Raw genomic sequence first — 12,372 nt, 5'->3', positions numbered from 1 at the left:
GTATAGCAAACAACAGGTCAGTTTGAATGCACAGGCTCATTCACTCACAATGCCACTAACTATTCAGTCCAAAGATGTGGAACAGGTCAGTAGACCAGAAGCAGCTCTCTCATGGTGGCATCAGGCAGCAGGAAACAAGCAGAGGCTGCACCCTTGCGCCTGTCTCCTGGGCCCCAGCACTCATGACTTCCTGACTCTAAGGCCCCAGCAAAGTTCAAACCACAAAGCACAGAAGAAGCTTTCAGGTGAAAAACAAATAAAAATGCCCTCGGGCCCGGCGGCATGGTCTAGCGGCTAAAGTCCTCGCCTTGAAAGCCCCGGGATCCCATATGGGCGCTGGTTCTAATCCCAGCAGCTCCACTTCCCATCCAGCTCCCTGCTTGTGGCCTGGGAAAGCAGTTGAGGACAGCCCAATGCTTTGGGACACTGCACCCGCGTGGGAGACCCGGAAGAGGTTCCAGGTTCCCGGCTTCGGATCGGCGCGCACAGGCCCGTTGTGGCTCACTTGGGGAGTGAATCATCGGACGAAAGATCTTCCTCTCTGTCTCTCCTCCTCTGTGTATATCTGGCTGTAATAAAATGAATAAATCTTTAAAAAAAATAAAAAATAAAAAATAAAAATGCCCTCCCCATGAACAGACAACGGTGAAATCTGGGCCCAATATTCCCTCTAGCCAAGTAGAGGAATCCTGCCTCTATAGTAGACATATGAAACTCATACTTGAGGTACATGCATAGCTCTGCCACAATAGTGAGAAGACAAAAAGGTATCAATGCTGAAGGTTTTAAACTACTGAGATTCAACAACACAAGACTTCCCCAAGAGTGGAGATGGATTACAAAAAGAGAGAAACTCTGCCATCTCCAAGACTTCACTGAATAGTAGACAAGAAGAAAGAGTTTAGGACAGTGGAAGGCAAAAGTCACTGAGTTGATATTTTGTTATGGAAACACAAGAACATTACCTGAATTCTAGCTTAACTCTGACACAAACCTATTTTCTATTAGAAACAGGGAGAAAGGCAGTCCACAGAAAAGTTATTTTCAGTAAGGAATGAAAAATCAATAAAAACCCTTCCATTAAGAATAATGAATGAGATTTAAACACTGATTTTAAACCCATATACTAAGAGGTCTGCAAAATACAAAATACATAATAAAAGGTCCACTGAATATATATATATATATACACACACACACACACATATATATTCCTACAATATGCAAAGCTGAATGAAGTTAATCTAAAAATGAAATTGCTCTAGAACAGTAAAAAAAAAAAAAACCATAATATATGTCTCCATAATCAGGTAACAGGTCCAGCATCTTTATTAGAGTACTTTTAGTATTACAAAATCATGCTCAATACCAAAAAAAAAAACCTTTTTATAGCAATGTGACCTTAAAAAGCTGCACTATGTCTGTGCATATCAGAATTAGACCTGAAAAATTAGCATTTAATGGGCTACAAAATATATTCAGTTTAATATTTTAGCAAACCGGTGTATGTGTTGCCTTTCAAAGGAAGTATTCGATGTTGTTGTTATGATGTCATTTAGTATAATAAATAAGATATAGTGAATTCTTTCAACAACCACACTTTTCTTCTTAAATAAAGGCATGCCAATAAATACTTCGTGTCCCTAATGGAACAGACTGCATAATGATAGCTAACACTACATGGCCTTTTAAAAATGGAGCTAAATTTTTTTGAATATCTTTAGCCTACTAAACCTTTTACTTTCAACAACTTGATGAATTGTCAGATGCGCTTATGTTTTATATTTCTTATATGAAATATAAACCTATAAAAAGTTTAAAATATTTGAAAAAATAATGCTGTAGTTCCCTAACAATTGTGTAGCATTGCATGAACTCACTTTTTAATATACAGTTTAAAACCTATTTGTGCATATCCTAGAAAAGAAAGCATGGGAATTGATTGGAGTATTAGACCTTAAAGTTTTTCTGACCATTAAATTGGTTTTCAGTGACTTGCTTTCTGTTTGCACAAATGAAGTCTATGCAGTAAAACAATTTAAATTCATTTCATGGTGATGCTTCTCCTATTATGATCTTCCAGCTGCCCAACTGCTTGATAGAAGGAAAAAGAAAGTTGTACCAAAGAATAAAGTTTGCAAAATTCATATAATTAATATTTTAAACTATTTAGTATTCCCTTATCATATTTTAGAGCATCTTTGTGTAAACAATACTTCATTAACACAAAAAGGCATAGATTCTGTGAGTACAATGAAATAAGAATTACTCATTCTGTTTAAATTTTTATACCCTACAAAACACAATTCACACATGTTTGTATTAGTGAGATAGTACAATCTCTATCCAACTTTCTCATTTTGGGAAACTAGACATCAAATTCAAGTATGTAATATAAAGACATACATATTTTCATCAATGTATGAAATTTTATTTTCAACATGATTTAATGTGAATTAGTGTGACACAATTTTCTGAGTAGTTTTAAATACCAGAACCAAGACTTAATAATAAATTTGTGATTTTGTTATCATGACCTTGGCAACATGAAATATACAAATACTTTCCTCTTTCCCTGTATCATTAAAGCAATTTTTGTCATATATTTTAATCCTATGCACATTTGAACCAAAGTAATTCCTGACAACACTATTTATAATTACCTAGTTTCATCATCTTTAATTTGTTATAAATAAACTCATCTATCCAGAAAAATTCACTTTTGAATAAGTGTTGAATGGGCAAATGGATTTCAACTATATTTTGGATCCCTTTCATGCAACTTTAACCAAAAAGCAAAGTGAAATGCCCATATCGAGAAAAAAAAAAAAAAAAACTGCCTTCTGAATTTAACAAGTAATTACCTACCAACAAAATCATGAAATTTTATGAGCCACATTACCATCTTTATTTTCACAGTGTTTGTTTCTGAACTCATTAAATTAAACAGATCTTCACAAAATCTTGGCATCCTGAACTTGCAGAACTGAATTTTATCAATGAAAACAGGACCCCTATCTAAAGCACCTAACTTCTCAATACACTGTATTAACTTTAGGTTTATATTTTCTGACAAAAAAAGTCACTAGTTTCAAAATAGGACTTTTTGAAAATGTTGCTAACTCAAAAAACTGCTATGTAAGAGACAAAAATTACCTAAACTACTCTAAATATTATTAAAAGCTTAACTATAGAGATAAATATGAATAACACACAATTACTTAAGCTGCTATTAGCACCTGGCTGAGCAATATACTATGTCACATACTGTATATAGTTTACAATACAACCATAAAATATAGACATTAATTAATTAAATGTGAAAGGTATACACTGCAAACTTTTTCAAAAATATACATGTATTGTATTAAAATAGAGATGAAAATAAAAATGTGTCAAGACATTAATCTCCTCAAAAATACTCCAACCCCACAACACACACACACACACACACACACACTTTACGTGAATTAAGTCATAAATTCAACTCCCTATCACTCTGAATCTCACCCATATCTTTCCATGGAGATATGGCAAAGGCATTGAAAAACTTATATGGATACAAATAATCTGGGTTTACCAAACTATGTCAAGAAAGAACAAAGGTGGAAAAAAAAACTCTGAATCACTTTAATGCTTATTTACATTCACATTTAATATAGTATTTGAGATTTTAGCCATAGGGGTAAGGCAAGAGAAAGAAATAAGAGACATCAAAATTGGAAAGCAAGAAGCGAGACTGTCACTGGTTTCCAATGACATGATTTTATATATGGAAAATATCACCGAAAAGATGTTAGAATTAAAACAATTTGGGACCAGGTGCAGTAGCCTAGTGGCTAAAGTCCTCGCCTTGCATGCGCCAGGATCCCATATGGGTGCTGGCTTATATCCCAGTTCCCAGCTTGTGGCCTGGGAAAGTAGTAGAGGACGTCCTAAAGCTTTAGAACCCTGCACTTACATGGGAAACCTGGACGAAGCTCCTGGCTCCTGGCTTCAGATCAGTGGCCACTTGAGGAGTGAGCCAGCAGACAGAAGATCTTTCTCTCTGTCCTTCCCTCTGTAAATCTGACTTTCAAGCCCCAGGCAAGCATTGACAGCAAATAATCTAGGTGAATGAAGACTTTGGGGTGGACTTGGTTATCAGATGGACCTGGGAGGATTTCCTAATTCTTGGATCATTGAGATCCACAGCACTTCACAACTATAGCAAGCACTTGAACCGAACCCTCGGAGCAGGCCCCACACCTCTGGGATAACATCGGGTGGTTGTTCCCCATCCCCAGGTACTGGGGTAGTGGAGAGGCTGGTTGCAACTTCTCCCGATTTCCCTTCCCCCAGATACAGGAGGAAAAGGGAAAGATTTGGAAACCATGGTCTCACCCACTTTCCTCTAATCCTCAAACCTTCCCACACTGGTCAACAATGTAAACATCATCAAAAATAAAAATTAAAAAAAAAAAGCTAATAAGCACACACAGGCACACACACATATATATTGTTATAGATGTACCTTGTCTTAAGAAATACCTCCTTGGGCCCGGTGGCGTGGCCTAGCAGCTAAAAGTCCTCGCCTTGAATGCCCCGGGATCCACTTCCCATCCAGCTCCCTTCTTGTGGCCTGGGAAAGCAGTCAAGGACGGCCCAATGCTTTGGGACCCTGCACCCGCGTGGGAGACCCGGAAGAGGTTCCAGGTTCCTGGCATCAGATCGGCGTAGCATCGGCCCGTTGCGGCTCACTTGGGGAGTGAATCATGGGACGGAAGATCTTCCTCTCTGTCTCTCCTCCTCTGTATATCTGACTTTGTAATAAAAATAAATCTTTAAAAAAAAAAAGAAAGAAATACCTCCTTGTTTTTCTCAGTGCTGCTACCCAAACTGTTCTAATGTCCCATTTCCTTTGTCTGGAATTTCATTTTTCCAAGTATGGCCTTCTAGCCTAAGACTCTTCTGATGGCTTAGGGCTTTCCAATAATTTTACATAAAGCAACATTTCATTATCAGTCTTTTTAATCCTTATTTTTCATAGCCACTTATCACTACCTAAAATATGTTATGTATATCTTCATAAACACGGTGCTATTCTTACTGGAATTAGCAATGGTCAAAAGTGTCAAGATGAGAAGTCTGTCAGTAAGACAGACTGGGAGCAGGACAGCATGCCTCACAGCAGTAAAGGATGGTGGTGATGAAAACATAGGGCATACGTATAGAAAAATATAAAGATTATGAAATAGCATAGCAAAGAATTCTTCAATGTTTGAGAAGATCATTTAATGTGAACTGCACAGTGGACCACAGAATATTAAAGTACAAAGCATACTGCTGGTGCTTTGAGGGGTCATCCTATTGTTTATATGTAATTCAAGGACAAACACAGTGGTAGTGAAAACAAGATGAACAAATTCTTAATAAATTGAACAGTAATAATATATGGGCCACAGGCCAAGGTTAATCTTTAGATATGTCAACTACCAGATAAAACAAGGTTTATAAAAGGTGTCTTAATTAAAAGATGATATAATTTCGGCAAATATGCAGCAAGTCACTCAAATTCCATACTTCTGTCCTTAAAATAATTGCTTAACAAAATTAAAACTATATTTTTTAAAGAAAGCACTCTATTACACCATTTATCTCCAATATCAGATATGTAGAATAATGTTGCTTCAAACTAAGGGCACATATTTTAATACATTTTTCATTTGAAACAGCTCCAAGGAAATTTTCTCATCAATTATTTGCCAAACTTTCTATTTCAGAAGATAATCTACATTTGTAGCAAATAAAGAGAAAAATCCCTATAGTTCAACAATTGGCAAAGCTTATAACAGACAAAAAAAATGCCTTGACTTAATTATGGTGTTTCAAAAAAAAAAAATTATGGTGTTTCAAATAATACCACAGTATAAAATATTTCATTTCTTGCTACATGCTTTATCACTTTTGAATTTCAACAAATTCATGATCTAAAGACATGAAAGCTTTTAGAGATATTAACGATAATCAACATTTTGAGGCAATTTGATTTACACAGCTCTTTCATGTAGATTGTCTCATTTAATTATCACATGCCCCCAGGCATTAGTAATACTATGTAATTACTCCAGTTTAGCAATATGAAAATTGAGTTAATAAGTGGCAGAATACTGGAAGTAGTGAACTTTAAGTTCAGTACACCTTCCCTTTGCAGAAATACTCTAGATAAATTATTATTATTATTGTCACATAACTTCACTGTAATTTTTTTTAGCTACATCATTGGACATTATCAGTAGAACCAAGGATAATAAACAAAACATTTATAATATTATCTTTTGTGCATTATTTGTTTTAAAATTAATTTATATTTGTAATTTTCTTGCCCTAAGAAATCCCCTAATCTAAAAGATAAACAGCTAAATTCCAGAGTAGGAACACCATGTTTAAAATTAATTTTATGGAGCGGCTCAACTGGCTACTTCTCTGCCAGCAAGCACCAGCATCCCATATTGGCTATGGTCCGTGCCCCAGATGCTCCACTTCTGATTCAGCTCCCTGCTTGTAGCCTGGGAAAGTAGCAGATGATGCTCAGTTCCTAAGGTACCTGCACTACTGTGGGAGACTCAGAAAAAATTCCTGGATTATACGGATCCTCGCTACTGGCTTCACATCTACTTAGCTCTGGCCACTACAGCCAGTTAGGGAGTGAGCCAGCAGATGGGAAATCTTTCCCTTTCTCTAAATCTGCCTTTCCAATAAAAAGAAATCTTTAAAAATACACAATAATTCTGTCAGAAAAATCTTCTCACCGGTTAACTGAAAAATGTGATATGATAATTTGGAGCAAGCTCAGAGGATGACAAATACAGCTTGTCAGACTGTTTACTGAATTTCATTGTAGGTTCTATGAGAATGGATCAGAGGAATCAGGGTACAGGAAACACTTCAGCAAAAGATGCTGTGACAGTATACCACACTTAAAATTCATTCAACAACAAAAAATATTGCTCATCTATGAAGGATCAGTTTTTTCATCAAAGTCATATGCCAGGTAGATTAAGACAAATAAATAGTTTTCTAATTTGCACTAAATAAAATTAAGTTTAAATTGCACTGACTTAAATAAAGTTGAGAATTTAGGCATAAATAAAATTGACACTATAATCTTTTAGTAAACACAAATAAGAAACATTTAATTTGTGTGATATCTATCCATGGATTTTCTTAACAATAATCATTTGCATGAGTAATATCTCACATAATTTTGATTATAGTTACTAAGTAAAAATTTTGCATCTAACAATCAATAATAATTAATGTTACTTACATAAAATTAATTGCATAAAAAACTCTTTCGCTAATCAAAATAAAATTGCACATTCAGTCAGTGCTCAAAGAAAATCAAGCACAGAAACAGTAAGCCGAGAGCACTGTGAAAAATCTGCCATCTCGAATGGCCTGTGCTTCTCTCGTGTTCGCACGCAACATCACAGTGTGCATTCCGGCAAACGGACGGAACCAAGACCAGGCAGTACTGCAGCTGGTAACTCGACTTTCCTATGCTTACATCTCCATGTAAAATTCTAAACAAATGATTTTTAGAAAAAGCAAAATTATCCTATCTTGTATCAACTTTCCTCCATATCTGAAGGTTTCTCCATGTAACATCTCAGATATGTAGATTTACCACCAAAGCAACCCACTTCTATATTTCTTTACCAGAATAAAATGGGCTATTTGCAGAAACTGCCCACTAAAAGTTGCGAGTTTTGTATTAGTTTTATAAAGAAGATGTGGTGAGATTAGGTGCATAAAATCATGCCAGGGCCTACACATCAAGTTTCCTTTCAGACATACTTCTGAAATCTTTACAGTAAAATTCACTCTGAGTATGTTTGTTGTAGTAGTGAGTGAAAAACTAAGACAAAGAAGTTATATAAGGCATTATTGAAGGTTGTATTTAAAGCTAACAACATGCAAATAAACATGTATTGAGAAACTAGTCCAAAAACAATATCAACAAAAAGGCAGCAGTGCCTAGTCCTGCGTAGCAGGACTAGGATAGGGAAACTAAAGATAGTTTCTATTCTCCTTTGCAAAGTCCATCATTGCTTTTGAGGCATTTTCAAATACTGAAATTCCTCTAGTACTTTCTTTAAGTTTATTGTTATCTTGAAAATTAGCTTCTCTTCACAGGAGACAATCTCACAACCCAGTAAAAATTAACACATGTAAAGTGACTGTCATCTACAGACTTTACCACTTCCAATTTCCTGTATTCTGTGAGGAGTTGCGTGAGGAATGACCCTGAAGACCAATGCGTTTAGACTTGGCACAGTTTAAATGTCCACTTTGGTCCTTTTACATGTTGGCTCGGGTTTCCTGCGCTTTAATTCTGTGCTCTTTAGGTTTGGGTTCTGTTCTCCACCAATCCTCTGTAAGCTTCTTACCCTGTTTTCCACCAATCCACTTCAGGCATTGTACATGATGGCCCTATCCACCAATTTCTTGCAGCCCTGTGTCCTTGGTTTCAGCCTACCACCTCAACTGCTAATCCCCGACGGCCCCATACTCCCAATACCTGCCCCTCTGCTATAAAAACATGGTCCTTTTTTCCTTGCTCTCTCCTCTCCTGCTTCTCTGCACAACCATCTCTGAGCAAAAAAAAAGCCTGCTGGGTGACTCCTGCATCCGGGCTTGCGCTCACCAAGATATCTCAGCTCACAGAGTTCTTACCAGTCTTCAAGTAATTTGCATTCTTCTCAACTAGAAATTAAATACAATTCAGGTCTCCAGAATTAAATTTCTGATACATTACATATATAAACCCTGTTCAACTCTTTACATTTACTCAGTCTCAACTAAACAACAACAACGACAAAACTCATTTAGAAAATAACATACTCAGCTGCTTGCTTGTAGTGTTTCAAGTCTTTCCTTAAATTTTTGTTTTCATTTTCTAAAAGCATAACTTGGCTGTAGACATCTGGCACATTGGCAGAAGCTCTAAGTTCAGTTATGCCTTTCTGTATTAATTCATACCTAGAAAAAAAAAGACCAAAGATTTTGTATTATTTCCTTCTATCAACCAGTTGAATTAATCTACAATTCAAAAAGTTAAGACTCAGGAAATTTTACAGTATACAGTTTCTATATCACATTTATAAATGTTAATGTAATCATTCTTCAGAAAATGTATGTAAAATATCAATAAAATGCTAGGCACAAACACTAACAGCATTACTGTGTATAAAATATAATAGACATCAGTGTTGTAGGCAGTTTCCCAGACACTGGTAACGTTGACAAAACTAAATTCCCATCTCATCAATTTTCCATCCTGGTGGGGATGGTGATCATTTCAGAAAAGGAGAATATAAAAGACAAGAAAATCAAAGTAAGGTGAGACTACTGGAGATGTAGGTCATGATTGACAAGGATGCCTGACAAAGTGGTACTACAGGAGACAGCTGAAAAGAAGGAAGGGCTGTGGCGTGTAGATATTCAGAAGAGGAATGATCAGAACTGTCAGAAGTGCAAATGCAAAGGCTGTGAGATAGGAAGTGATTGGCATCTACGATGAAGAGTACAAAATCAGGTGTCAGAGCTGGAGCCCAGCTAAGGGAGCAAAGGAGAGACAGGAAAGAGATGGGTCAGAAAGAGAACAGGGAGACAGAACAAGAAGGAAGCCAGGAAAGAGTTCGAAACTAGTGACACTGATCATGCTTATGCTGCACAAGGGTTAATCTGTTTGAAGAGAGATTCTAGAGGAGCAGGCGTAGAATCAGAGAAACTGAGCAGCAGCTGCAATGATAGTCAAGGGGAGGCAGAAGGATGGCTGGTACTAACTTGGTAGCAGTGTAACTGTAACGGGAAAACCCTTTCTATATGCTACTAGCAGTGAGCCAATAGGATTGTCTAGTAGAGCAGCTCTTAGCTGTTATCACAAGGGGAGTCAGGGATGATCCAAGGTTTTGGACTGTGCAATGGACAACCAAGTAAGAACTAATGCAGCCAGATTTGGGTAGTTGGAAGGACCAAGTTGTTTTCATTTAGGTTAATGAAGTATGTCTACCAGACAATCAAGTGAAAATGAATGTTCAGGTGCACATGTTCAGGGTTCAGGAAAATGTCAATGTAAGCAAATTAAATTTGGGGATGAGCAGCATACAGATACCATTTGAAATCAGCAGAAACCAAGGTAGTCAGTGAATGTAATGAGATAAATGAGGAAATTCTAGGACTGAGTCATAAAATGCTACACTGTTTCAAGACTTGTGTAAAGAAACACTACTAAAAGAAACTAAAGAGAGAAGCAGTAGGAGGCAAAGGCAATGGGCTAAGCAGAGGGAGTGCATTCAAGGGTGGAAACAGGCAACAGTGACACATGCTCCTGGGACTGTGAAAGAGTTCTGAGAATCCATCAATGAATTTTTTAATTGTGAAAGTTACTGAAAAAAAAAAGTTTCTGACCATAAAGTGATGTTCAACAACTTGCTGACTTGAAGGCAGAAAAAAAAAATCACTAGAAAAATTTTATCTGTAAGGAAAATAAATGATTTACGAGTTTCCTTTAAATAAGGAAAGCATTCTATGATAAAAGAACAAATAATACAGAGCAAATATTTATGTCATATCTACCTTAAGCATTAAAAAATCAATCTTTACTCACATGAAAATTCCTGTCATCCACAAAAGGTTATCAAATATAACTTTAAACTTAGGTAAGATGCTAAGTAATTGTATATCTTAATCTATAAATAATTACCAATTAAACCAATGTTCTTTTTTTTTTAAAGATTTTATTATTATTGGAAAGCCGGATATACAGAGAGGAGGAGAGACAGAGAGGAAGATCTTCCGTCCCATGATTCACTCCCCAAGTGAGCCGCAACGGCCGGTGCGCACCAATCCGATGCCGGGAACCAGGAACCTCTTCCGGGTCTCCCACACGGGTGCAGGGTCCCAATGCATCAGGCCGTCCTTGGCTGCTTTCCCAGGCCACAAGCAGGGAGCTGGATGGGAAGTGGAGCTGCCGGGATTAGAACCGGCACCCATATGGGATCCCGGGGCGTTCAAGGTGAGGACTTTTAGCCGCTAGGCCACGCCGCTGGGACCCAACCAATGTTCTTTTTTTTAATCAATGTTCTCAATAGTTACAATACAGCTCTTAACTACCTTGAATAATATTGATATTATGATGGTACCTCAAAAGGAATTAAAAGATCATTCTGATCAAAAAAATCTGGAATTTTGCATACTTTTTGAATATCCCTGATATATTTCTATATATATATCAATATATGCAATATACATAAATACATATTTCAAAGAACAAGTGGATGGAGCTTTCATATCAAAAGAGTTTAATAGCCACTGTCACAAATGACTAATAGCATGATAGAATTTCAGTAAACATATAAATAGTGCCAGAAGAATCAGCATTACTCCTGTGATAACTGCCAAACTATAGAATATAAGAGAGACAAAGTCATCCAGATACTGACAGGCAGCAAATGAAAATTTTCTCTCCATGTATTGAGAAGGAGTGCTAGGGAAGCATTTTATAAAGATAAAAATCTCTTAATGATTGCACAAATGGAAAACACTGGAACACCAGTAGTGTTATGACTTTGACACTCCAGAAGCAAAGTCCTTCAAAGGAAAGGTACAGTACTGCTGAAGGATTCAGTTCCCACCATTTATGAAATCTGCACACACACACAAAAAAATGGGCATTTGTTTGGATTCTAAATCCATGGGTATTTCTTCCATTCTTTCCATCTCTAGCCATTAAGACGTAAGCTTTGTTAATACTATCTTTTCACATTTCCTTTGTGTAATAATTCCTCATTCTGGTGATGAAATTGTTCCTTTATATCAGTCTGGTCTTTCAGATGTGACTTGCTGGCACTTCCTGAGCCAGATTTCCCAACTTTTGTAGGCCTAGTTCCTTTTGCATAAAATGGAGATAAGATAGTAGTCACCTGCTATATACAGTTGTTGGGGGAAGTGAAATAACACAACACACTATACCAATAAAAATGATACAGAGCAAATGCCTGATAAGAAAAAGGCTTCATCGTAAATAGTTTCAAAGTCTTGAACTAAGGTAAACATTACATCAACTCTATTTTAAGCTAAATATTGAACTACAAGACAATCTTGGTATTCTAGTGTAAAATGCATGGAGATAAATATACACATGGAATTTGCATGTTTCAAATGTAGTGAAAGCTAACATGACAGAAGAGTCATCACAGTACTGAAGGAGAGGGAAAATTTTTATATGATAGACACATAATCAGAGGCCAATGCCTTATTAACTGAAGAAATAACAATAGGCCTAAATGATAAAATAACAAATAGTTGTTCAGGATTATTCATTGA

The 12,372-nt window shown here is 36.5% G+C and overlaps 1 protein-coding gene across 3 annotated transcripts in view; it reads right to left on the bottom strand.

Moving 5' to 3' along the window:
• Positions 1-12,372, bottom strand: part of SPAG16 (sperm associated antigen 16) — an 886,848-nt gene that overhangs the window by 854,730 nt on the left and 19,746 nt on the right. For all 3 annotated transcript variants that reach the window (XM_058664972.1, XM_058664970.1, XM_058664971.1), the window contains exon 5: positions 8,887-9,024. In XM_058664972.1, coding sequence (XP_058520955.1) covers positions 8,887-9,024 — 138 coding nt within the window. The remainder of the gene's footprint in view (positions 1-8,886; positions 9,025-12,372) is intronic.

The sequence above is a fragment of the Ochotona princeps genome, chromosome 5, assembly GCF_030435755.1.
Source record: "Ochotona princeps isolate mOchPri1 chromosome 5, mOchPri1.hap1, whole genome shotgun sequence".
Classification (NCBI taxonomy): domain Eukaryota; kingdom Metazoa; phylum Chordata; class Mammalia; order Lagomorpha; family Ochotonidae; genus Ochotona; species Ochotona princeps.
The sequence above is the reverse complement of the archived record's forward strand: the minus strand, read 5'-3'. Positions and strand labels throughout refer to the sequence as shown.